At 37.8% G+C, this 27,167-nt stretch overlaps 1 protein-coding gene across 1 annotated transcript in view; it reads left to right on the top strand.

Moving 5' to 3' along the window:
- LMBRD2 (LMBR1 domain containing 2) overlaps positions 1–27,167 on the top strand; it is a 38,402-nt gene that overhangs the window by 1,683 nt on the left and 9,552 nt on the right. Inside the window, exons 3-16 of the mRNA XM_084305778.1 lie at positions 5,642–5,869; positions 6,303–6,382; positions 8,549–8,644; positions 9,443–9,610; positions 10,514–10,724; positions 12,946–13,020; positions 13,632–13,745; positions 14,359–14,542; positions 15,408–15,589; positions 16,923–17,056; positions 17,418–17,523; positions 18,200–18,297; positions 20,109–20,212; positions 21,350–21,396. Coding sequence (XP_084161904.1) covers positions 5,696–5,869; positions 6,303–6,382; positions 8,549–8,644; positions 9,443–9,610; positions 10,514–10,724; positions 12,946–13,020; positions 13,632–13,745; positions 14,359–14,542; positions 15,408–15,589; positions 16,923–17,056; positions 17,418–17,523; positions 18,200–18,297; positions 20,109–20,212; positions 21,350–21,396 — 1,773 coding nt within the window. The 5' untranslated portion in view covers positions 5,642–5,695. The remainder of the gene's footprint in view (positions 1–5,641; positions 5,870–6,302; positions 6,383–8,548; positions 8,645–9,442; positions 9,611–10,513; positions 10,725–12,945; positions 13,021–13,631; positions 13,746–14,358; positions 14,543–15,407; positions 15,590–16,922; positions 17,057–17,417; positions 17,524–18,199; positions 18,298–20,108; positions 20,213–21,349; positions 21,397–27,167) is intronic.

Raw genomic sequence — 27,167 nt, 5'->3', positions numbered from 1 at the left:
CACCTCAGAGGTTGTTTCTCTCAAATAGTGCAATCAAGTAACTGGTGTCCTGGTTTCAGTTAGGACAGAGTTAATTTTCTTCCTAGTAGCTGGTAGAATGCTGTGTTTTCGCTTAGGATGAGAAGAGTGCTGATAACACCCCGATGTTCTAATTGTTGCAGAGCAGTGCTTATACTGAGCCAAGGATGTCTCAGCTTCTTGCTGTGTCCTGCCAACGGGCAGGCTGGGGGTGCAGCAGGAGCTGCGAGGGGACAGACCCAGGACAGGTGACCCAAACTAGCCCAAGGGGTATTCCATACCATCTGGGGTCATGCTAAACAATATATAGGGGTGGCTAGCCGGGGGAGTGGGGCTGGCTGCCCAGGGTTAGGCAGGGCATCGGTCAGCGGGTGGTGAGCAATTGCATTGTGCATCACTTGTTTGTACACATTATTATTAGTAGTACTATTATCATCATTGTTATTATTGTTGTTATTAGTATTTTCCTGTCTTAATAAACTGTCTTTATGTCAACTCACAGGCTTCACTTTCCCATTTCTCTCCCCCATCCCAGAGAGGGAGGGGGGAGGGTGAGTGAACGGCTGTGTGGTGTTTAGCTGCCGACTGGGTTAAACCACGACATCTGGTCAGTTCTCTTTGGCAGCTCATGGATAGTTTATTTCTTTAGATTTTCATCTACAATTTTCTTTCTTTTCTAAAATCTTTCTTTAGATTTTCATCTAAATTTTTAGAGTTTTCTCTTTGTGCTAAGATTTAGAAGTACTTTCTTCATCTGTCTGTTGACTGCTTATAAATTCCCTATGCTGCAAAGGTTACTGTAGAATATGGAAGTTGGACGAAAACAACACAAAAAAACAAAAAGCAACATGCTAAGCAAACTTGAGCGTGAAGATGTCTGAAGGGATTATTTTTAAATGTGGCTTGACCTCTTGTTCTTCCCTTTTTATGATATCTACAATACGAGGTTAGCCCATTTTATTCTTTAAAGATGGTAGCGTCAAAATCTTAGTGTTGGGCAATTCTGTTAGTCCAAAAAATTTAAGCATGTCTGTAAAGTCTTACTTAGGGATTCTTAACAGCATAGTTTTGCAGAGTAGGGGAGGCTTCAGAAGCATGTCACAGGTGATGTGGCAGATCATACTTGTCTTTTGCAAAGGTAAATGTGCTGCAAGATATTCAGTGGAAACTTGGAGATCATTGCTCCAGAGGTGACTGTGGAACTGGCCACTGGTATTTGCTGGCGATGGCAGCTTTGGGTTTATACTTGCCCCAAAGTTGTGAATTCATATCGAGTTAGGAGATGCTGTTGCACGGATGCTTTTTTTCAGTATACTGTGGCTCTCGGTCAGTATTGTCCATTACTGTGTTTGGTATCTCTTTCATAGTTTGGTAGCCTCTTTGATGACAATTTTTTTCTGATGTAATTTTGGCATTAAAGTTTAAAATACAGAGTAAGGCAAGGAAATCTCTATCTACTTGTTTCTTCTTCAAGTGTTCTAACTGAAATATCCAAGATTTCTTAAAATGTAATTTTTTTTAATTTGGTTTGATGATCTTTACCCTATAGTATTTCAAGAAAAGCAACAAAAACAGGCTTTTTGCCCCTGGGATGGGCAAAAGCAGCAATTACATTAGTCTGCAAAATGAACAATCTGCTAGTAAAATAACCTACAAATTTTGAAAATAATAAACCTATAGTACAGTCTAATCTGGAATTTCTGATTAAAGAGGAATTGGGAGTCCACTTTAGTGAGACCAATGGCCTTTCTTCACAAATATGCATTGCTCTCTTCAGGGCTTCTTTAATGATATAATGTCAGTGTATCTCTGTTACTAAGTACAATTTCTTTGAGGTTTTATATAACATTGTAGTTTTTGTTTCTGCTGTTTCATGTAGTAACCTGAGTATTTCTGCACCAGGCTGAGTAGTTAGTTCATTTGTAATGTAGATGGTCATGAGCTTGGTTAGTCTTGAGATTGGCAAGGTAATTTAAGACTTGATGGTAGGCAGTTTCCAAGATAATTTAAGTGTGAACTGAACTCTTGATGGTGCTTGCTAAGAGTTATTAGCTGGGTTTAGACCGCACAAAATGTCATGTCCGAATTTTGAAACTTGTGTCCTGTATGGGGGTAACCAAACTCTTCCATTCATTAGATTAAAAACGTATTATTTTTGCCTGTCTCTGAAACAAAACAAGAAAATTCTAAGCATAAACAAGAGCATTGATTTCAGGAGAAAATTCTTTACAGGATTAGGAATTTCAGCCAGCTGGTAATGTGCGAGTCATGTGCTAATAGTGAGAAGCCTGTCAAAACAAAGAAATGGAGTTATGGGAAAGCAGTTTACCTTTGAGCTAACGACCAGGTTCAGAGGCAAATGCTGCTTGCCACAGAGAGGCATGCCCTGCAGTAATACATTTTAAGACCTGATACAAGTAATTCTAGTGCTATGATAATGGCAATACGGGTGTCCTATTGGGCAGAATTTTGTTTGCAATAAGAGCTCCTCTCTAGCATTGTGCTTCTTACCTTGCATTAGGCAGTTAGTGTTAGGAACTAGTTCTAATCTTTTTCTGTAAAAATTTTTGAACTGAAATTTTGAAAATGTGTATACATTGTTTCAAAACAATTTTTCATTAGTTGTAGCCTGGTAAAATCATAGTCATTCAGGTTGGAAAAGACCTCTAAGATCATCTAGTCCAACCTTTAACCTAGTCCACCCCTAAACCATGGTATTAAGTTCTACCTCTACACGTTTCTTGAAGACCTCCAGGCACAGTGACTCAGCCACTTCCCTGAGCAGCCTATTCCTCTACACAACTGCTGTACAACTTTTTTGATAAAGAAATTTCTCCTAACATCTAACCTAAACCTTCCTTGATGCAACTTGAGGCCATTTCCCCTCATCTTGCCACTTGGTGCTCAGGAGAAGAGCCAAATCCCCACCTCACTACAGCCTCCTTTAAGGTAATTGTAAAGTACAATGAGGTCTTCCCTGAGCCTCTTCTGCAGGCTATTGAAGTCCAGCTCTCTCAACTGCTTCTTATAAGACTCATTCTCATTCTCTAGGCCCTTCACCAGTTTTGTTGCCCTTCTCTGGACCCGTTCAAGCACCTCAATGTCCTTCTTGTAATGAGGGACCCAAAACTGAACACAGTACTCGAGGTGCGGCCTCACCAGGGCCAAGTACAGGGAGACAATCACATCCCCAGACAATCACTGGCCACGCTATTCCTGATCCAAGCCAGGATGCTGTTGGCCACCTGAGCATGCTGATGGCTCATGTTCAGCCAACTCTCAACCAATACCCCCAGGTCTCTTTCCAAGGGAACTTTTCAGCCACTCTTGCCCGAGCCTTGCATTGGGGGTTGTGCCCCAGGTGCAGGACCTGGCCCTGAGCCTTGTTGAACCTCTTACAGTTGGCCTCTGCCTGTGGGTCCAGCCCACACAGATTGCTCTTCAGAGCTCTCCTGCTCTCATGCAGATAAACACTTACACCTAACTCGGTGTCATCTGCAAACTTACTGAGGGTATGCCTTTCAAAACGATGCCTTTTATTTTGTGTTTTGTGATTAAAATAGGAGCCAGGTGAAGAACAGAAAAGATGTTGTTTAGTTTGATAACTAACGGAGTTGCTTTTGTCTTTGAAAATGGTTGAAATTATGGTACAACTCAATTCCCTCTTTATTTTAATATATTTGGTGCATGTTTATAATCTTTTTTGGATCCTATCATGGTAGAAACTGAGTGCAGCATCTTGCACAAAAGAATTTACCTTCTGTCTTGGTTGCAGCTCTTTAGGTATGACTAGTAAAACATTGTATAGCTGTGACTCACGGAGCATATGCTGTATAATTTTATTTGCACAGCACAAGGTGTGGCTATAATAGGCATCCAAAGCTACGTATGTCAGATAGCACTGGCTTAATGAAGTCAGTATGAATGGAGAATAAACACTTTTTGGTGGAATTCACTATTATACTAGAATTAGAAAAGATATTCTGTTTTCTGAGGAAACAAGAATAACACTATAGAAAGCACAAGGACTTCTTCAGAATAAGTTATGCGGAAATTAGGTATCCTGGATTCACGGTTTACAAATTGTCTGTCCAAAATGTAGTACAGGCAGATAGTAAGGGGATGCTTTGACCTCACATTAGAAATAATTAATAACTAGAATGATTCTAATTAAAATTATCAGAATAATTAAATAATTAGAAATACTAATTATACAATAAACATACAAAGATAAATAAAAGATAAAAGGTGCAGGTATGCCTTTCTTATAAGATACAAGAAGGTAACTCAATCTGTTTCCAGCATATGGGATGCTCAGTGGACAACAGCTAATGGATTAAAAAGACTACTTTCAGTGTTTGGAAATGAAATGCAAAAGAAGCAAATGAGGGAAACAAATCCTTAGGGGAAAAAAAAAAACACAGAATAACCATTTTCTTTACTTGAAATAAGACAACTTTCAGTTGTGCTTTCATACATATCTGCTTAAGCAGTATACTGAGAGCTTAATAAATAAGTGGTTTATTTTACCAAGTTCTGAGGGAATTGAAAAGTAAATTGAGGGAATTTTAGTCGTATCCTTTCTTTTAAATATTTGAAATCCAGTGAAAAGTGAAAGCAATTAAAAATACAACAGTGAGGAAGCCATGCTAAAAAGTATTTCAGTTGAATGAAACCAGCTAAAATGGTAACCTTGATGGAAAGGCCAGAGTCTGACCAGAGAAATAAACAATTGTTATTGTTTTTTAATATATGAAGTATCTGTGATTAAAATGATACATGTAAAAAAAAAAAATCAATCCAGAAGCAATTTAACCATGTAACAAGTTGGTAAAATTTTCTCTTAACAGATTTGTGCTGCTCACTGGCCCTTTACTTAATGATATGCCTGTATGAATATGGTGAATGTGGGCTAAGTATTTACAGCAGTCCTGACTGTAACAGAGTAAATAGATGCAGAGGAAAGAAAAATATAGCAGGTCTAATATGAAAGAACTGAGACCTGTGCTCTTCTGAAGAAGAGCAGAAGAGGAGTAGGAAGGTGAATTAATCAGCTGATGTGTTGTCTCTTACATGAAATTTCAAATCTAAAAAGAGCCATATCACAAGTACACTAATGTATATGTCACTGCATTTTTATGCTCTGTTAATTCTGAGTAGAAAATTTTAAATGCATGGTTGAGAAATGGTTTATCTTAAAAAAGCTGCTTGGTAGCTTTCTGGAAACATTCACTTTTTAACCTTTCTTTTGTCCAAAACAGTTGATTGCATCTAGAAGGGAACAAAAACAAAGGAATAGCTTTTCTTTTGGAATTCATACTAATGCTAAAAAATAGGACTATAGTCTTATTAACAGACAGAAGAATTGACTTCTGGATCTTCTGGACCACAAATTAGAGTTGTTCTGCTGTGTTGCTAGAAATGACAAATTGGAATGTCATCATATTTTGATTTCTGCAAAGGACTTCAAAGCACCTTGCTGAAAATCTTGTTCATCTGATCAGTGTCCTTGTGTGAAATCTTGTGTGAAGTCTGTTAGGATGTCTAAAAATGACTGACAAACAGCTCTTTTTTGCATACATATAGATATCTTAATGTAATGAAATGTTTTCTTGTGTTACAGTTCTGATCCACTTTCAGTGAGCTGCACTGCGTGGCTGGAGTTGAACCTTCAATAATGAGTGGTGCAGCTTTGGGACTTGAGATAGTATTTGTCTTTTTTCTGGCCTTATTCCTCCTTCATCGGTATGGAGACTTCAAGAAACAGCATAGACTGGTGATCGTAGCAACATTACTGGCTTGGTATCTCTGCTTTCTTATTGTGTTTATACTGCCTCTGGATGTTAGTACGGTAAGAAATTATAAGGTTTTCCATTCTGTTGTGTAAAATGTGTATTTTTTTTTTGACTCTTAATTGCAGAAGATAATATCTTAAAAAGCAAATAATGTTTTCAAATAGTATCTTTTTAAACTAAACATAACACTTTTGCATGACTATTTCTCTGTTTACAGTTAATTTTGTTAATTTCATCAGTAAATGAATCTTTGAAATGTTTCAGAATTTTTATAGCATTTTTTTAATCTGTTTGAACAGCATAAAAACACTTTCAATTGTTTACTTAATTGTCCTGCCGATTAAGTGTTGTTTTCAGCATTAGATAAATTGCTCCCAAATGTAAATTCAGAGGACAGGAATTATCATTAAAAATGGGACTTGTTATTTTTAGATTAACAATGTATTTTTTGCTTATCACTGATTAATTTTTTTTTTTTTGTCTTTTTAGACAATTTATAATCGATGCAAGCTTGCTGTTAACTCCAGCCCGGTGGAAAGTAATGGCTCTTATGTTACTCTTGCTCCAAGGTATGAGTTGTATGTTTTCTTTGTTAGAGTGTTCTTAAATAAGTATTTTATGGCTTTCTTTTTTAAAATTATAGAAGTGTACTGTGTTTTTAGGACTAATAAATAAACGTTATTTGTGTGATGTGATGTCTGAAGAAAGTAAGCATAGTAAGGGGGTGAGGGAAGAGAAGGTGAAGAAAAGCACATCTGTTGGTAGGCATTTATTTGTAATAACAATAGTTCTAATTGATTAACGAAGCATTGCTATTTATTTTTTTCACGTCATCATCATTTCTTCTATTGTTAAAGTGATGTAGGGTTGTTCAAAGAGCTTCCTTCTAACTTTGCTCATCTGTCAGGAGATGCCTTGGTGAAAGCTTATATTTTCAGATCAGGAGCCTTTAAGATTATGAAGGAAAGATAATTTTACATGTCATGAATGTGGAGATTAGTAGACTTATCTTATATGCAAGCAACATATCTACTTATTATTGTAATGGCACATATAATAATTGGAGTTAGAATAGAATAGTTCAGTTGGATATTGTATCCTGGAATAGTTCAGATGATCTTCAAAGATTGAGTCCAACTCCAGACCACCTTGGGGCTAACCAGAAATAAAGCATGTTACTGAGGGCATTATCCAATTGCCTCTTGAGCACTGTCAAGCATGGGGCGTCAGCCTCTCTCAGTGTTTGGCCACCCTCAAGGTAAATAACATTTTCCTAATGTCCTGTCTGAACCTCCCTGGCTAGAAATTTCGCAGTTAACTAAATTGATTGTATACTACCAAAGTAACAACGGCCTGCTTGCTCTTCTCAGGCAGGAAGGAGATCATCCCTAAAGCGTGGGGAATGTAGGTGAATGTTGGCTTCTTTTGCATGTGGCTCTTCCATCTCCGTTAGCTATTTCCACACTATGTAGATACATGCACTGTAGGACCTGTAAGATGTTTAGAACATTCAAAGTTTTGGTTATGTGTCATGTATTACCAGGTTTGTTACCCCAAAGTGGAGACTACCTGAAAGGCGTATATCAGTGGTAGAACTGTAAAATGCCAGATAGAGTGATACAACTTTTAACCTTCTATTTAAGACTACTCAGTGTGTGTTAATTAAACATAAGTAAATACATGATTTGAAGACTTAATAGCCTTTTAATTTACCTATAATTCAAGAGTATGCTGATGGGTGTTGTACTATAGTATATGACTTATCAAATAGGGATATTAACCTAATTGCATAGATACTGTTAGTGCAAATCAGCTCTTAAAACTTTGAATTGTTTAGTCACGCAGCCTGTCATACAATGGTAATTTGATAGTTCTGAAAATATTTAGGCTATGCACATAAAAACTCACAACACAGGCTTAACTAGTTTGACTCTGGAAAACATCAATTATTTCTCAATAGATACTCCTATTAAATTGGTGATATTACCCCTTGACTCACCAATATTTCATTACCCAGATAGGTGGAGGGGGTAAAAAAAAAAAAAAAAAAAAGTTTTAGTGTAGGTGGCCACTTTGTCACTTGCTCTCTTCTTTCTAAAAGGCTCTGAGGACTTTTTTAGGTTTCCTGAAGTAAGTGCTACCTGTCAGAAAAATACTGTCTCAACATATTAGTTCATGAAAGTCTGACTAAAGCCAACTGGGTAACAGAACAACTAATATACTTTGTTACCACTAAGTGGTGTAGGTAGTATGTGTAGGTGATGGACTCCCTAGGTACTCCTGAATAATCTGCACTAGCTAAAGCTGAATGGTCTTCTGTCTACAGAAAGGTTTTTTTTCTTTGCATTAAGAACTCCCTGCACAGAAAGAAAAATTGAACCAGTAAATTGCTTACTAAAATTGTTCCATTCTCTTTAGTCTTCAAGCTGACTTTTAAACAACATTTATTTATTAGTCCTAAAAACACAGTACACTCCTCTATATATTTTTTTTTAAAAAGCCATCCTGTCCAGATACCTTATTTTTAATGGGGAGAATGCTAAATAATTTTTACATGGAAATACAGTTTATTCTTTGCTGAAGTGGTTGATGATTACCTACTTAAATAGTAGTGTATTACTTTTTTGCTTTTTTCAAAGTCCATCCTTGGTAGGGGAATTTATAGAAAAAAATCTATAAAAAAATCTACACTATTGACCTTACAACTAATAATAAATTTTCTTATGTTTTTACAGCAAGCAAAAATGTTTCAAACCATGGAGTTATATTCCTGATGGAATTATGCCAATTTTCTGGCGTGTTGTGTACTGGACATCACAGTTTTTAACATGGTAAGACAAAGGAACAACAGTTGGACTGCTAAAAGTATAAATTATGTCTAACACCTGAGCAGTATATGTAATATATATATATATATAAATAAAATAATATATATGATATAGTATATATATATTTGTTAGAGATGAAATTTCTCTAACAATTAGAAAAATTTGTGTAGAAAAAAATTTGTGTAGAAACTCTACACAATTAGTGTAGAGTTTTTGGTGTTTTTTTTTTTGGTGTTTCTTTTTTTGGTGTTTTTTTTTGGTTCTTCTCTTCAGGTCACAATTATTTACCCTTAGTTCACTTCTGTAATTGAAACTGAGCAGTTTACACAAACATTTTCATGGGGAGATTGCGTGGAAAAGATTGTATTCTAGACTACAGGACATCAAAATAATGCTATGAATAATTTGCGTAATTTCTGAATAATATTGTAAAGTATTTGGTTTTATTGGATCATACTATATAAAGCTATAGATACAGTTACAGCAAAGAGATTGTGCTTTTGGTTTAGATGATGTATGGTCTGTGATCAGCCCATCCTTGTATTATTTTTGTAGCTCAGTCAAGAAAATTGGTAGTGAGCTCTTGATTAAGAGTATTTTTTTTTTTTTTAATAGTAAAGCTAACCGTATTTGCTTTTATCTACAACTTTTTTTAAGGTTTACCCTCAGACTGGTACACCTAGGATAAAAACATAGTTAGCTCATTTTGTTAGAAGCATGAGAGCCTTTAACTTAAACACTCCTGTCTCAGTATCTTGCCACTGATAAGCTACTTTTTGGTATTGTTTGCTTTCTTCCTAGGATTCTGCTACCTTTCATGCAGTCCTATGCTAGGTCAGGAGGGTTCTCCATTACTGGAAAGATTAAAACTGCATTGATTGAGAATGCAATCTACTACGGCACTTACTTGCTGATTTTTGGAGCATTTTTAATATATGTTGCTGTAAACCCAAAGTTCAATTTGCAATGGTAAGAGTAATGTTGTAAGTACTTGCATGAATTCTTAAAAAAATATATGTAATAAAAAATGTAAAAGAAAAAAAGTCCAGTGTAAGCATGTTCTGAGGATAAAATATGTCTTTAAAACAAACAGTTGATCTGATTTTTGCTAGGCAGAATTTTGTTTTTTGTTTTTTTTTTGAATGGAAAGAGATAATTTGACTTTGTAGGAATTTTGTCTTGTAGCTTTGTTTTTTTTTTTTTTTTTGTAAGGCAGGGGAATTGTTTTTCTATTTGCAGTGATATTTTTTTCCCTCACTGAAAATGTATTTGTGTCTCTAGTGCTGAAACTTTTTCTTAGTGCTTTCAAAACATCTTTGACAGTATTTCCTGTGTAATACTTGTGTCTACTGTAGATTCTACTTAAAGCTCATAAGATAATTTTAAAATAATTGATAGTTATAACACTACTGATATTCTTCCATGCTAGATAGAGTAGTAAATTCTGTTACGCTGTTTTGAACTGCCTAGTAGCTTTCAACTTCTGTTTCTGAAATACTAATCCTGGGTTCTGAGGCTGTTTCTTAGAGAGATTCCAATTATGGTGTTTTGATCTCATTTTAATTACATTTGCTAAGTTCATTTCCTTTCCTAAAGGAACGTATTTTGAGAACAAATGCTTACGTCTCTCTCCAGAGAGGGTACACTTAAAAGAACATTTTGCTGTTTTCAGAAATGTGATAGGTAGGGAAAAATCATGGCAGCTTTAAATGCACCAAAGCAGCAGACTGGGCCTAGACAAGAATTACAGATGATACTGAGTTTGTTCCTGTAAATTTGAAAGCCCTCTTGGAGCACAGATACTTTAAAGTTACTTTCTTGCAGGTGGGAAGCAGGTTGTAATTTGTTTTTCTTTTTCTGTTTGTTTTGAAGGAACCAACTTCAGACTATTGGGATAGCTGCTGCAAACACATGGGGTCTCTTTCTTCTCGTGCTGCTTTTGGGCTATGGTTTGGTGGAAATTCCTCGTTCTCACTGGAATGGGGCTAAGAGGGGTTATCTTCTTATGAAGACCTATTTCAAAGCTGCCAAACTGATGACTGAAAAAGCAGATGCAGAGGAAAATTTAGAGGATGTTATGGAGGTAAGTAACCAGATTTTGCTGTGAAATAAGTGAAGGCTGCTGTTGTTCATCTCTGAATTTCCTGGTGTTATGTACTTCTTGGCAAGAAGCACAAGTAGCATGAAATTTGAAGTATCTGTAAATTAAGAAAATCATCATAGTGTGCCACTTGATGAAACTAAATGACACTTTGATAAAAATCAAAAGAGAAATAGAAGAACCTGTATCTCATGGCAACTTGATGGTCATAATTTGTTGGTTTTTTTTTCTTTTACTGTCCCTTCTGGAGTAATATTGGTGACTAATAACATTCCAGAGTGATGCTTGAAAATCTAGTGTACAAATGATTTGCAGGAACACTAGCAAAACATATATGTCTTGCTTGTGTACTCTGCTTCCAGCATGTTTCTGCGATCTTGGAGAATTTTTAAGTTGAATTTGCAAGACTACAGTGTGTGCCTTTTGAGAACAGAATAGATAGATCACTGGTTTTTCAAAGAGTTTCTCTTGAAAGAGACACTATTATTATTGCTTGTGTGCGTAAGCAATTGTCTTTTATGTAATTCAAAAACAGAATGGAAATCCAACCCATTGAATTGCTCTTGCTTGCTGTACTGCTGTAATACCATGGCTTAGAAGTAATATTTCAGAAGATTTGTAGGGTAGGGTGGTAACTTATTTTGACCTGTCACCAAAGAAAATAATAGTAGAATCTTCACTCCTTCAATAACAGTATTTCAAAGACAAAACTTATTACAAAATTTACTAGAAAAAGAGCATCAAAAACTTTGCTTATCAAGCTAGTAGCACTTGCTGTTTTGTACTGGACTGTTCTTTAGTAGAATGATAGGTTTTGAGATTGTCTTACCCAACATATTATTATGCATTAACAACATAATGCATAAAATCTTGTTTCAAGAATTAAGATCTGGTACTATACTCTTTCTTTCAATCTATAAACAATTGCACTATTCCTTTAGAATTCTTGGCCAGTATATTTTCTCTACTTTCTAACCTTCATAAGAACAGTGAAATACTTGATGATAAGCAAAAATTCTTAAGAATTCAGTGCTGACTCTGAGAACTTGATTGTAAGTTATACATTGCTGCTGTGGCAAATAAATCACCAAATTTTAGCTCTCACCCTCTTAAGCTTATGCTTTTGATTTATCAGAGGAAGACATTACTAAAACTCTAGTAATCATAGTACTAAAGGACACTTAACAAAATTGTTTGGTTTAATTTATTTTTTTTTATTATTCTGGTGCAGTACTTGACAGTGCTGAATGTTAGGAATGACCTTTACAGACATTCTCTCAGGGTTTTGTTTGGCTTTCCGTATCATACTGTTGTACGTACTATATAATGAAAATTTTTAGCTCAATAGATTCAGAGGGAATTCTGAATTACTGAAACCCGCCTGTTAGAACAGCCTTTTAAACATCACTGTAACTAGATACAGAACTGTCTGTGTCTGCTTAGCCTTCCTTGTCACACTAAACAAATGAAGTTCTTCTGTCTTCCTAACCATTGTGTTGGATGTGATTTCTAAACTTTCACAATTACTTCTGTTGTCTAGACTCTACAACTTTTTTTTTTAAAGTACAGTTTGTAACAATAAAAACACCGTCAAAAGATTGTATCTGCATTGCTGATAGGATGAAAAATAAAACCTAGTTCTCACTAGGCCTGATAAACTGCTAGAATTGTTTCTAACAAATAATTTAGCTGTTTTATTCCTCATGAATGTCAAATAGTCTTAGAAGTCAGCTATGTAGAGATAAATGTGAGCAAGATAGAAGATAGTGTAAAAAGATATTCATTTAGCTACTTGAAGTAACAAAGTGAAACTAAACAAGGTAAGATGGAGACTCGTTCCCATTACGTACAACTAAAACAGTAAGATATGCTCCATTTTAACATTCATGCATAGAAACCAATCCTCTAGACAATTGCAGAGTAATAGTTGGACACTGACAATGTGCTATATTTTTTAAATACACAACTTCTTTATAAATAAGCCTTCAGTTGTCGTCTTTTAGATGTCTAATAATCATAGAATGGGTTGGGTTGGAAGGTATGTTAAAGACCATCTAATTCCAACCCCCTGCCATGGGCAAGCTTTCCTGGTTAGAGGCTCTGGTGGTTACTGTTCCCATTGGCAGGGATGGGGCTCTTATCTGACCCTGTAAAGTTGTATCTAGTTAACATGTTGAAACAACTTTTTTTTTTCCCTCAATAGGAAGTCCGTAAAGTAAGCGAGAGTATCAAGTATAATCATCCCTTGAGAAAGTGTGTTGATACAATACTGAAAAAGGCAAGTAACAATAAGAATAGTAAAATAAATAAATAAATAAAGAATTGCACATCTTTTGCAGTAACTGTTCAAGGAGGTGGGAGCACATCCTGCACCTACTGCTTGTTGTGTTCTTTTCCGTTTAACGTAAAGTCTCTAATTGGCATCCTGTGGCTTTCTGACCAGACTTGGAGTTGAAATTCTTTATAGAAGGTTTTCTTAAGATGAATGTAATTTTCTGATGTCTTTTGAGATGCATAGTATATTAGAAGTAGTAGCAGTTGATTACTTATAAAACCGTCTTCTGAAGTCTGAGGTATGTAGAAAATGCAATCTGTTTTTTGCTCTGTGCCTTATTCTGAATTCATTCAGAACACGAAGTGTGTTTTTGATAAACAGATATGGCCCTTTGAATTATTTAAGGATGTCATGCTGATCTGTCTTGAACAGGAAAATACGGACATTTATTCTACTTGTAGAAGATAGATTTTTTTTTTTTTCCTTTTGATACCGGCATCTATATTTAGACTGAGCTTTTCTGTTATGTGAAATGCTTAAAACATCTTAAAAATAATTAACAGAAGCCACTTGGTTTTCCTGTATCTTTCAGTCAAATTTCTTTTTCTTACCAGTGTCCTACTGAGTACCAGGAAAGAATGGGTAGGAACATGGATGATTATGAAGATTTTGAAGAAAGACAGAACAGTTATCCAAGTGAAAAAAGTTTGGTCAAACTTCACAAGCAGGTAATAATATATAATATGTATATATAATTACATATTATCTCACTAATAAATCACAGTGCCCAATTTGTGCTAATGTAATGAGAATAAATGCAAATTGAGCTAAAATTTTCAGATTTTACCTGAATAGCTTTCTTTATTTTTGGGGGGATGCTGCTTAACTTTTCTCAGCAAAAGAAAATATAAAGTTTAATATCACAAATGATCCAGATCTGTTTTCTAGATATGTGAAAACTGTTGTCACTAGACAACTTGAAAGTATTTTAATTGGCTGTGATGATTTGATGGCCTTGTAATGACTGGTTGACAGTGAGTTCTTAAAAAGTAACTAGTGAAAGAGTGGCATTCACAGAGACTCAAAAATAAAGTGGTATTTTGGAAATAGAAGGCTGTTAACGCTACAGATCAATTGTGATAAAAGAACTGCAAAACCTTGAAGTTGTGTAGTTCTCTTTGGACTTTTCTACTAAGATAGTTAACTGTCTGCTTTTGTGAGCATACTGAATTAACCTTTGCAGTTCTGGAATGTAGAATTTTTAACAGATTTTTGCAAGGCTTATCTCTCATTTTTTGAAATGAGTATGTTGTAACCATAATTTCTTGGAATTTATGATAGGTAATTTATTCAGTACAGAGGCATCGTCGTACACAGGTCCAGTGGCAAATTCTTTTAGAACAAGCCTTTTACTTAGAAGATGTGGCAAAAAATGAAACTAGTGCAACTCGACAATTTGTTCATACGTTTCAGTCCCAGGAACCAGAGAATAAAATTGTTCAATATTTCTACACACCAACTGTTGGTAAGTGCTGTTAGGCAGATTTGAATATGTAAACCAATTAGTTTTATATTTACAGTTAAATTTACTGGATTAATTAGTAATGTTCTGTGAGAAGAACAGATTGTTTCATATGAAAATGTTCAGTTACAGTAGAAGGAAGCAAATGTGCATTTTGATGCATTTATTTAATGGAATAGCCATCAGGTATAAATTTTTTCACTTGGCCATAAATTTGAACTTTTTACAAGCTAATAGCTGTAGTCTGTTGCAATAGTCATTGAAAACTTTTGAATCTTTAGAAGAAAGAAAAATAGAAACTTCAAATTAATAAATCATGACTACCTTCTATATTTGTAGCATATTTTTGGGGTGTAAGCTCTTGTAAATTGAAGGGAAAAGGACTCTTCATCTGTCATGAATTGAACGTTAGGAGATGTGGTTTTTGGTGTATCTTCTTAGAAGGTGTCTTCTCATCATGTATTAACTTCTAATTTGTTGTGTATTAGCAGTGAGTTATTGGTGGGGTAGGATAATTTAAGCCTAAGCTTTATTTATGATAGCGTAATGGATGTACAAACAAATAAAAAGTGGGTCACCCATACTATTTGGGCTGAAAGTGAAGAGTCTTGTTTTGCTGCCCTTAATCGCTTTTTGCAAAATTTACCCCCCAAATCCTACTCTTGTTTTCCACAACTGTGCATACAATTCCTTAGGGCTGAGCCAAATCCCTAGGCATCAGAAAAGTTCTGAATTGGAATTTGTGGAGTCACATATTCAAGCCCTGATTTGAAGGGTGTGCATGCATGAAGTTTATAACAGTGTTTTGAGAGAGTTCTTTTTCTGGTTGTGTTAACCCATTAGGGATGCATGTGTATTTGTTTTTCAGAGTGGTACTGGGAATGTCTTCTACGACCATGGTTTTACAGGGTTCTTGCAGTCGTTTTGGCCACGTTCTCTGTAATTGTTGTGTGGTCAGAATGCACATTTTTCAGCACAAATCCGGTTTTATCGCTATTTGCAGTTTTCATACAGCTGGCAGAAAAGACGTATAATTATATATACATAGAGGTAAGTTTGATCACTCAACAAAAACCTTTAGAGCTAGAGTGTTATTACAATAACAGTAGACCAAACTAACTTAAAAATAAGTCTCTGTAAATAATGTCAGCTTTTAGAAGCTCTGTAAAACACAAAATATGAAATTTTGTTTTTGTGAAGGAGGTCTGCCTCTTGGCACTTGTTATATTTGTCTATTACAGGGTGAAGTAGTAACCCCATTGTCATGAATACCAGGTGTAGAATAATATGTGCAGCATTAGCTTGGAACTTAAATATTTGACTTTGCGTCTGATTGACTGTGTGTGGCCCTTCTCCTAAATTGGAATGTGCTGCCAACCACAAATCCAGTTCTGGGAGGTGTGGCTAGCATATGAGTGCACAAATGTATCAGGAAAGGAGATGAGATGAAATATTTCAATATACTAATAAAATAGTTTGAACTTAAAATACCCGTTTTTAATATTGTTTATGGGAAGAAAATGCGAAATCAGTCATAGTAATTATAAATCACTTGTATTAAGGCCAGTTACATAATAAAAAGTAGTGGAACAAATGTTTCCAACATCAGTTGTGTTATGCTTATATGAAGCATGGAACATCTCAAGTATCATTCAAAATTTAAACTAGGAAAAAAAACCTCCTGAAACTCATGTCAGAGTTGGTGTTACTGTCCTATCTCAAAATGAAAAATAACACTGCAATCAACCTGTTGCATACTCAGACTATGTGCTAACACATTGGTAGAATTCTTGTGGTTTTAACCTGGACAGCAGCTGAACACCACACAGCTGTTTGCTCATTCCTGGTGCAGTGGGGTGGAGGAGAAAATTGAAATGGAAGGTTCAAGAACTTGCGGGTTGAGATTAGAACCATTTAATTATAAACAAACAAACAACAACCAAACATGACAAACAGAAAAAAGAAGTGAAACAAGTGATGCACAATGTCAGTTGCTTGCCACCTGCTGGCTGTTCTCCAGCCAGTCCCCAAGCAGTGTCAGCTCTCCCAGCCAACTGCCCCATTTTTATTGCTAAGCATGATGCTATATGGTTTGGGATATCCCTTTGGCCAGTTTGGGACAGCTGTGCTGGTTGTATCCCCCCTCAGCTTCTTGTGCACCCCCAGCCTTCTTGCTGGCAGTACTGCATGAGAACCTGAAAAGTCCTTGACTTAGTGTAAACACTGCTCTGCAACAACTAGAACATTGGTGTGTTATCGATGCTGTTCTCATCCGAAATCCAAAGCACAGAATCCTACCAGCTACTAGGAAGAAAATGAATTTTATCCCATCTGAAACCAGGACGGTTCTACATTCAAATCTCACTTTTTTTTTCCTTTTCAGATGGCCTGTTTTCTTACCATCTTCTTCCTAAGTATTTGTGTTTACTCCACTGTCTTCAGGATCCGTGTATTTAACTATTACTATTTAGCTTCACATCATCAGACAGATGCATACAGTCTCCTTTTCAGTGGCATGTGAGTATGTGGCACATAGTTTGCAGATTTTCTGCTGAGTAGTCAATTGTATCAGTTAATCAGAATTGTATCAGTTAAACTCTCACTTATATTCTTTCATTTATAATCATATGGGTCTAAAACCTCCTGAGCTGTTCATCATTATTCTGTGATAATAGAATCACAGAACAGTTTAGATTGACAGGGACCTTAAAAATCATCTAGTTCCAAGCCCATTCCTGTGAGCAGGGGTGCCTTCCACTAGACCAGGTTGCCCAAAGCCCCATCCAACCTGGCTTTGAAGGCCATGCCTCTTGTTATTTCTTAATATTTTTAATGCAAGAGATTGATTTAAATGCTATTATCTCTTACACTTGTGCAGGTTATTTTGCCGTCTTACTCCACCATTATGCTTGAACTTCTTGGGCTTGACCCATATGGATGCAACAATCTCTCACAGAGATACTCAGCCAACTGCTTACACATCGGTAAGTACAGAAAATATGGTATTGAGGCTATGTATGGTTCAGAGAATAGGAAAAATACTTTGTAATACTTTTTGTAGTGAGATTCAACTATTCATTTATTTTCTCACTAATATGAGACAGTAACATAACAAGAGTTTGGTAATGACTGCTAGCTAGACAGGAGTTGTTGAAAACTCCGCTTTTTTTGTTTTGGTCTCTGTCCTAAGAAAGTACAGCATTATGCTGGAGAGCGCAAGTTGTTTTTCCCTTCCTGACAGCTTTAGTAGGTTCCACTGGCTTTAGCATAATTTTTCCATCTTTATGGATTAATACCAAACCTAACTGGCCACTGAAAAGTACTGAGTTTGATTTTACTGAGCAATTGATTTCTGACAGCAAGTTGCATCTACCTTTGTTTGCAAGTAGTGTCCTAATGTAGTCCTTCTATAGCAGATGAAAATATCCACTACTTTTTAACCGATTCTGGATTAGGTGAGATAAAAAGAACTAGCATCCTAAACGTTTTTAAGTGTTTTTTCTTTTTTTTTTTTCTGGACACTGTCAGTCAGTTGTCTGAATCAGATCTGTGATAATAATTACCATGTATTATAGACTGAAAACACCCAGAAAGATTGTGCCATCTACTTGTATGTGCAAATACATCATTATAGCTTGCTCATGTGAATTTGTTTTCCAGATAATGGGATCAATGAGAGTGCTGTCCTTCATTGCAGATGGATTCTATATATATTATCCAATGCTGGTTGTCATTCTCTGTATTGCAACCTACTTTAGGTAAGCAGTTTGCAAGACTGATCCTCCACTTCTTTTAATATTGGTAACTTCAATTTCAGCAATTGAAGCAGTTTCACTTCTTCAGCAATTCACTTCTTTTCCAGCAGTGAACCTGGAACATATTAATGCATCTGTGACATATTAATAAAAATGCAAAAGATAAATATATAGGGATCAGTTGTTTTATGTGAAATGTATACGTTTTAAGAATATCCTTTTTTAAACCATTTGTTTTTACATTTAAATTAATTTAATTTCCCATTAAACATTCATTAATCAGATTGTGGGGTCCATTCTGTTCAACCTTCAGAGCCTACAAAAAATTAGAGTATGTTATTTGAAATTAAAATTATGGTGAGGAACCTATGTTTTCAGCAAGATTTTCCAATAAACAAAGAATCATAAGAGTTTCTACTAATCTAATGAACTTTCTAACAGACTAATAACAAATTTTTTCTCAGTTACCAGACTAGCTTGAAAACACAGTGTTATAAATCATTAAATCTTGCTTCCCTAAGCCACAAATTGCAGGAGTCTGGAAGGGTAATTACAGAAAGTCATATGCTTGCTTGGTCCTTAAATTGGCTTCAGAATGTCTGTTTCTGACCACTGTAAGAGATGAGACACTTTTTCATCTGACCCAGCTTGCCTGTGTTTATGTTCACTCCTTCAGTCTTGCAGTGTTTTTCAGTCAGAAGCTATGTATGTGTTAAGAGTCATCTGGAATATAGTTTGCCTTGAATGTCCTTCAGTAGCCTATGTACATTCACATGAAATAAGGCAACAAGAATCCAGTCCTAGCTTTTCTCAGCCTATCTTCAAGTTAGGTTGGGGTGAAAGAATCCCCAAAAGAAATGAGAAAGGACAAGAAAATGCTTTGTGTGACCTGTCCATGATGATCCTGGGTCTTCACTGTTACAGTGTAATAGAATAAAAGAAAGTAGAAGAATTTGATTTGCATGAACTCCAATGGTTTCTAAGGAATTCACATACGTGTGGAACTGAATGTTTAATTAAAATACATCAAGTAAGGCTGTCTCCTTTATTTAATCTAACTATCTTAAGGCTGAGATAGTACAGGAAAAATTTTCTAATGAGTATATAATGAAGCGATTTTTGAACATGATGTTGATGTTACAGTTTGTACAGAGGTTAACAAAAAAAACATGGATGCTCTGAGAAGTTTAAAAAGTTTCTGGATACAGTTCCAGAACTAGCTTAATCCTAGACAAAAGATGGACCAAGCTTACTCTGACTGCCATCTGATGGGTATCCGAAATGATGGCCTACAGCTGAAAAGAATGCCAGGCATTTCTTCTAAATAGCAACTGCAGTGAAAGTAGATCTCATGTTATTGCTGTTTAAAAACAAATAAACAAAAAATAACATACAAATCATAATGTGTGTAACAGATAGTAATTTTCCTCTGGCTGAGGAGAATGACTTGGATATGGTAAGCATGAATTCTATTATATCTAAGAAGTTTTCACTTAATTGTCTTAAATCATTTGCACTACTCTCAGACCATAAGCATCTCACTACTTGCATAGGAATATTCCATTACTTTCAACTACATTTAGGAACCTGTCACTATTTTGTATTTTCTTATCTCTGAGGTAATCTTTTTTTTTTTTTTTTTCAATGTTGTTTTTTTCTTTGAATTGTCCAGAAATTTCTGAATAATGTTTTACATTTTGAGGTATCCAAACTACTATGAGGAAATTTCTACTGTGGAAAGGAAGAACATTTCTACCGTGAATTAACGAAGGGAATTTCTATTTTTTCTATTTTTATTTTTTCACTTTTACCAGTTTAGGAACTCGTTGTTTGAATCTTTTGGGATTTCAGCAGTTCATGGGGGACAGTGAAATGACCTCCGATTTGATTGATGAAGGAAAGGAGCTAATCAGAAGAGGTATGTTAGATTCTCTATCCTGTTCTTCACAGAAAGTATATTACATGTTTCCGTGTCTGAAATGTTGGGGGGGGAAAAGAATATATAGCTTTTCAGTGTTAGGAATGGTACTGAGGCAGTCTACTTACTGCACACAATGCAACAGATTCACAATACAGGTTCCTATGTAAACACTATTGAACTTCATTGACATTTGAAGTAAAATACCAGCTTTACTTGTACAGTGTCTGTAATTTTTACAATTCAGTTAGGTTGTGTTCCTTTGAAGTCATTAGTATAGTCTAATAATACCTGAGCAGGTGCAGAGATCCTGTTAAATAAAGTATAGTTACCACTTAAATTGTCTTTATCATTTTAGTCTTTGTGTGTGCGTTCACTGACCTGTCTAAATTCCATCGTTCCCTTTAGGATATTTTTGCCATTTCTGTTAACTATTGTGTTTTATCACAGTAAGCATATTCTGTAGAGCTGTAGTTACCAGCTGTTTTGGAGAGCTCTTTGTTTGTTTTTTTTTTGTTATTTTTTTTTTTCTTGTTTAAAGCTGTTTGCAGTCCTGAGTAAAGATTCAGAAACTAAAATCTGTAGATAAAATGTTATATTATGCAATACTTTTACTTCTCCTTTCATACCTTATTAGAAACAAAACCAGCTAGATTAATTTAGAGGTTGTTTTGTTTTGTTTTTGTTTTTTTAGCAGGAAGGGCGTCACTCCCCTCAACAACAGATTACTATTTCTTTGGCATTGTAATGTTACACTTCCAACTGAATAGCAGATAATGACACTATATCGGTCATGCTTTAGGCTTCCCAGAACTTCAAAAAGGTTTTTATTTAAGAAGAAACTTGGGTGTTATTAATGTTATACTTTTTCCAGTCATTTCTTCAAGTTTATTCTTGCTTTGCCAACTGGTATCCAATTGTTATGTCTTGACAGAAGATATAAACATGATGAATTGATTTTAATGGGAAACTCCATAATGATAGAGAAGCAGCTTTGTCTTTGGCTTTATTTAATTGTATGAGTCATCTATTCAATGAGAACCCTGGTAGTTAACATTGGGTTTTCATTCCCTTTGAGAAAAGTCTGTGAATAACTATTTTTCTGTTACATAGCTGGACTTTTTTTTTTATTTTTAGAGAAAAGAAAACGACAAAGACAGGAAGAAGGTGAAAACAGGAGAAGGGTATGAGCATGTTTTCTCTAATCATAATTATAGTGTAGTACAATATATGGTAGGATTTGCTATTGCTATTTAATTCATCTTGAACTATTTGACAAAAAAAATGTATATCCTCCAATAACTGATGGAATCAGTTTAATCTTGCAGAATAGTCATGACTGGGGGAAAAAGATAATGTACATGATCATTTTAAAAGATGAGAGGTTGATTGTGGTCATACTACTTGGACGCTCTTGTTACTCAGTGTGCGGTTAGAAAGACCTATGCCTATTGGTGTAACAAATGTAGTTCCTGTTAAGTGGGATCCCAGTCTGTTGGTTTCAAAATAATCTTGAATGGCTTGCTCTCAAACCCTTCTGTTGATACTGCTCTGCTTGAAATAACTGTGGAAAGGCAGTGTTGGAATATTCACTTGAAATGGGTACTGTGTGCTCTCCTAAACTTACATGTTGTTTTGTTTGCTCATTGGTAATAATTGGCATGGGTTAGTTTTTTTTTTTTTTCGGAGGAGGGAATTATATTAAGACAGAATAAGTGCTGTTGCCACTGGGTAGCAAACAAAATACTTGATTCAAATCTTTTCCAATGCTTATTGAGTTGAAAGATTGTAAAACCATATAATGGCTTGGGTTAGAAGGGATCTTTAAAGATTATCTAGTTCCAATCCCTGTGCTACAGGGAGGGATGCTACCCACTAGAAGATACAGTTGCCTAGGGCCCCATCCAACCTGGCCTTGAACACCTGCAGGGATGGGGCATGCACAGCTTCTCTGGGCAATCTGTTCAGTGCCTTACCACCCTCTGAGGAAATAATTTTATCCTAACATCTAATCTAAATCTCCCTTCTTTCGGTTTAAAACCATTCCCTCTTGTTACTACCATTATCTGCCTGAGTAAATAGTTTCTCTCCATCTTTTTTATAAGCCCCACATTACATGTAAGTACTGAAAGGCTACAGTAAGGTCTCCCCAGGTGTTCTCTTCTTCAGGCTGAACATCTCCTGCTTCCAGACTTCCTTCCTAGAAGAGGTGCTCCAGCCGTCTGGTCATCTTTGTAGTCCTCCTCTGGACCTGCTCTAACAGACCCACATCATTCTTGTCCGGGGTCCCCAGACCTGGATGCAAGTGGGGCTTCACAAGGGCAGAGTAGAAGGGAACAATCACCTCCCTCAACCTGCTGGCCATACCTCTTTTCGTGCAGCCCTGTTGGCCTTCTGGGCTGCAGGCATACACTGCTGGCTTATGTCAAGTTTCTTGTCCAACCTCCAAGTCTTTCTCGGAAGGACTGCTCCCAGTGGGTTCTTCTCCCAGTCTGTGCTCATGTCTGGGATTGCCCCAACCCAGGTGCAGCACCTTGCACTTAATCTTATTGAACATCATTAAGTTCACATGGGCCCACTTCTCAAGCTTGTCCAGGTCCCTCTGTATGGCATCCTTTCCTTCTGATGCATCAACTGCACCACTCAGCTTGGTGTCATCTGCAAACTTGCTGAGTGTGCACTCGATTCCACTGTCTGTGTCATTGATAAACACATTAAACAGCCCTGGTCCCAAGACAGACCCCTGAGGGACACCACTTGTCACCGGTCTTCACCTGAACGTAGAGCCATTGACCACCACTCTCTGAGTGTGGCCATCAAATCGATTCCTTACCCACTGGATGGTCCACCCTTCAAATCCATCTCTCTCCAATTTGGAGCTCAGGATGTCGTGTGGGACCATGTCAAAGGCCTTACAGAAGTTCAGGTAGATGACATTGGTCAGTCTCTCTTGTTGACTGATGCAGTTACTCCATCACAAAAAGCAAACAGATTGACTTGCCCTTGGTGAAGCCATGCTGGCTGTCTCAGATCACCTCTTTGTCCTGCATTTGCCTTGACATTGCTTCCAGGAGGATCTTCCCAGGCACAGAGGTGAGGCTCACCAGCCTGTAGTTCTCCAGGTCCTCCTGTCTACCCTTTTTAAAAATGGGAGTGATGTTTCCCTTTTTCCAGTCACCAGGGACTTCACCTGACTGTCATGAATTTTCAGCTATGATGGAGAGAGGTTTGGCAACTCCATCAGCCAGTTCCCTCAGGACCATGGGATCCATGCCATCAGGCCCCTTAGACTTGTACCTTTTCAATTTCATCAGGTGGTCTTGAGCCTGCTTTTCACTTGCAGTAGGAGGGACTCTGCTCTCCAAGCCCTTGCCTAGATGTTCAGGGGCTTGAGAGACATGGAAAGTCTGACTGCCAGTGAAGCCTGAGACGAAGAAGTTGTTGAATACCTCAACCTTCCTCAGGTCTGTTGTTACCAGAGTATAATTCATGCAGCTTCATTTAAGCAGCTTCAGTTAGCTGCAGCTTTAGTAATTGACTTACAGCATTTGCTAATTCGTAGACAGTCACAATCAAAGAGAGGAATCCAGAGGATACATGTGAAAAATCAAATGACTAAGGGGGAAAATCCTGTTCACAGAAAGGCAAGATAATCACAGAATCACAGAATTTCTAGGTCGGAAGAGACCTCAAGATCATCGAGTCCAACCTCTGACCTAACACTAACAGTCCCCACTAAACCATATCCCTAAGCTCTACATCTAAACGTCTTTTGAAGACTTCCAGGGATGGTGACTCCACCACTTCCCTGGGCAGCCTGTTCCAGTGCCTCACAACCCTTTCGGCAAAGAAGTTCTTCCTAACATCTAACCTAAAACTCCCCTGGCGCAACTTAAGCCCATTCCCCCTCATCCTGTCACCAGGCACATGGGAGAACAGGCCAACCCCCACCTCGCTACAGCCTCCTTTAAGGTATCTGTAGAGAGCAATAAGGTCGCCCCTGAGCCTCCTCTTCTCCAGGCTGAACAAGCCCAGCTCCCTCAGCCGCTCCTCGTAGGACTTGTTCTCCAGGCCCCTCACCAGCTTCGTTGCCCTTCTCTGCACCCGCTCAAGCACCTCCATGTCCTTCTTGTAGCGAGGGGCCCAAAACTGAACACAGTACTTGAGGTGCGGCCTCACCAGAGCTGAGTACAGGGGGACGATCACCTCCCTAGCCCTGCTGGTCACACTGTTCCTGATACAAGCCAGGCTGCCGTTGGCCTTCTTGGCCACCTGAGCACACTGCTGGCTCATATTCAGCCGACTATCCACCATCACTCCCAGGTCTTTCTCTGCCAGGCAGCTTTCCAGCCACTCATCTCCCAGCCTGTAGCTCTGCTTGGGGTTATTGCACCCCAGGTGCAGGACCCGGCACTTGGCCTTGTTGAACTTCATGCAGTTGACCTCAGCCCATCAGTGCAGCCTATCCAGATCCTCCTGCAGAGCCTTGGTGCCATCTGCAAACTTACTGAGGGTGCACTCGATGCCCTCGTCCAGATCATCGATGAAGATATTAAAGAGGACCGGCCCCAGCACCGAGCCCTGGGGGACGCCACTAGTGACTGGCCTCCAACTGGACTTGGCTCCATTCACCACGACTCTTTGGGCCCGGCTATCCAGCCAGTTTCTAACCCAACGAAGCGTGCGCCAGTCCAAGCCAAGAGCAGCCAGTTTCTTGAGGAGAATGCTGTGGGAGACGGTGTCAAAAGCCTTGCTGAAGTCAAGGTAGACCACATCCACAGCCTTTCCCTCATCCACCCAGTGCGTCACTCTGTCATAGAAGGAGATCAGGTTCGTCAAGCAGGACCTGCCTTTCATAAAGCCATGCTGACTGGGCCTGATCAAAGTGCCTTGTGATGACACTCAAGATAATCTGCTCCATGAGCTTCCCTGGTACTGAGGTCAAACAGACAGGGCCTATAGTTCCCTGGGTCTACCTGCCAGACCTTCTTGTAGCTGGGTGTCACGTTTGCTAGCCGCCAGTCAACTGGGACCTCCCCCGATCGCCAGGACTGCTGATAAATGATGGACAGTGGCTTGGCCAGCTCCTCTGCCAGTTCCCTCAGTACTCTTGGGTGGATCCCATCCGGCCCCATCGACTTGTGCACATCCAAGTGCCGTAGCAGGTCACCAACCAGTTCTTCATGGATAGTGAGGGCCACATCCTGCTCCCCATCCCCTTCCACCAGCTCAGGGTACTGAGTATCCAGAGAACATCCGGTATTGCCGCTAAAGACGGAGGCAAAGAAGGCATTGAGCACCTCCGCCTTTTCCTCATCTCTTGTAACTAAGTTTCCCCCCGCATCCAGTAAAGGATGGAGATTCTCCTTAGTCCTCCTTTTTGTGTTGATGTAATTATAAAAACGTTTTTTGTTATCTTTAACGGCAGTAGCCAGATTGAGCTCCAGATGAGCTTTGGCCTTCCTAATTTTGTCCCTGCACAGCCTTGCAACATCCTTAAAGTCCTCCCTAGTGGCCTGCCCACTTTTCCAAAGATTATAAACCCTCTTTTTTCTCCTAAGATCAAGCCACAATTCTCTGTTGAGCCAGGCTGGTCTTCTTCCCCGCCAGCTCGTCTTTGGGCACGTGGGGACAGACCGTTCCTGCGCCATTAAGATTTCCCTCTTGAAGAGCGCCCAGCCTTCCTGGACCCCTCTGCCCTTCAGAACTGCCTCCCAAGGGACTCCACCAACCAGTGTCTTCAGCAGTACAAAGTCAGCCCTCTGAAAGTCCAATACAGTGGTTTTACTGGTCCCCTTCCTGGCCTCGCCAAGAATAGTGAACTCCACCATTTCGTGGTCACTCTGCCCAAGACAGCTCCCGACAATCACATCCTCCACCAGTCCTTCTCTGTTTGTGAAGAGAAGGTCTAGCGGGGCACCACCCCTGGTAGGCTCACTAACCAGCTGAGTCAGGAAGCTATCTTCCACGCTCTCCAGAAACAATCAAAGAGAGGAATCCAGAGGTTACATGTGAAAAATGAAATGACTAAAGGGGAAAATACTGTTTACAGAAAAGCAAGATAATTCTGGGACTAAAACCTCTGGGTTCTTCAGGCTCAGGGAAACTTGCCTTCAATTTTTGATAGTGGCCAGTACTGCAAAGACCTTTCTTCTGATGGTCCCCTCGGCACCCTACATCCCATAATTGTAGGACTTGCCCTCTATACAAAGTGATGTAGTAGTAAATGCATGACGTATTTAGTATACACTGAAATGATCTTGCATAAAGCAACAATTTTAGTTTCAACTACAAGCTCAATTTGAGATATTACCTGTTTTTTGAGTTTGTACTAACTACTGTAGCGCATCCATTTTTGAAACTTTTGGGGCTTTTGAGAGTATTACTTCTTACTGGATTATGATTAGATGTTTGATCTACAGCTTTGAACTGTAAGATTTGATGGTGTAAAACAGTACAGCAACTTTTGAGTATAGCAGGGATCCATATATGAATCTGAAATACATTGGATTTAGTGGAACAATTGGAAAAATTTCTATTGATACATGAAGTTCTCTCCTAAAAAGAGCGGGTGATATTTTTTTTTCTAGTACTTCATACTTTTCCATATTAAAAAGTTTAAATGCTACAAAGTTAGATGATGGAATGGAACAAAAAGAATAAGCTTAGTAAAAATAGCCTTTCAGATATTTTTTTGTTGTCTGGGTATTTTACAATTCTACCACTAGATGGAAGGAGAAACCAGAAAACAGGAATGTTTGTCTTCTCACCATAACTTAGAGCATTTGAAGAACTTTGTAGATTTAATATGTAGCTTGTTTCCCCTGAGACGTTCTCTTCTAAAGAACATTTATTGAAACTGGTTTTGTGGAGGACTTACCTTGAGTTTAAAACAAAACAAGAGTTTTTGCTGTATAAAGGTATCAAAGAGTAACTCTTTTTGAAGTATTACTTT

Source organism: Netta rufina (assembly GCF_964035555.1).
Source record: "Netta rufina genome assembly, chromosome: Z".
NCBI lineage: Eukaryota > Metazoa > Chordata > Aves > Anseriformes > Anatidae > Netta > Netta rufina.
The sequence above is the reverse complement of the archived record's forward strand: the minus strand, read 5'-3'. Positions and strand labels throughout refer to the sequence as shown.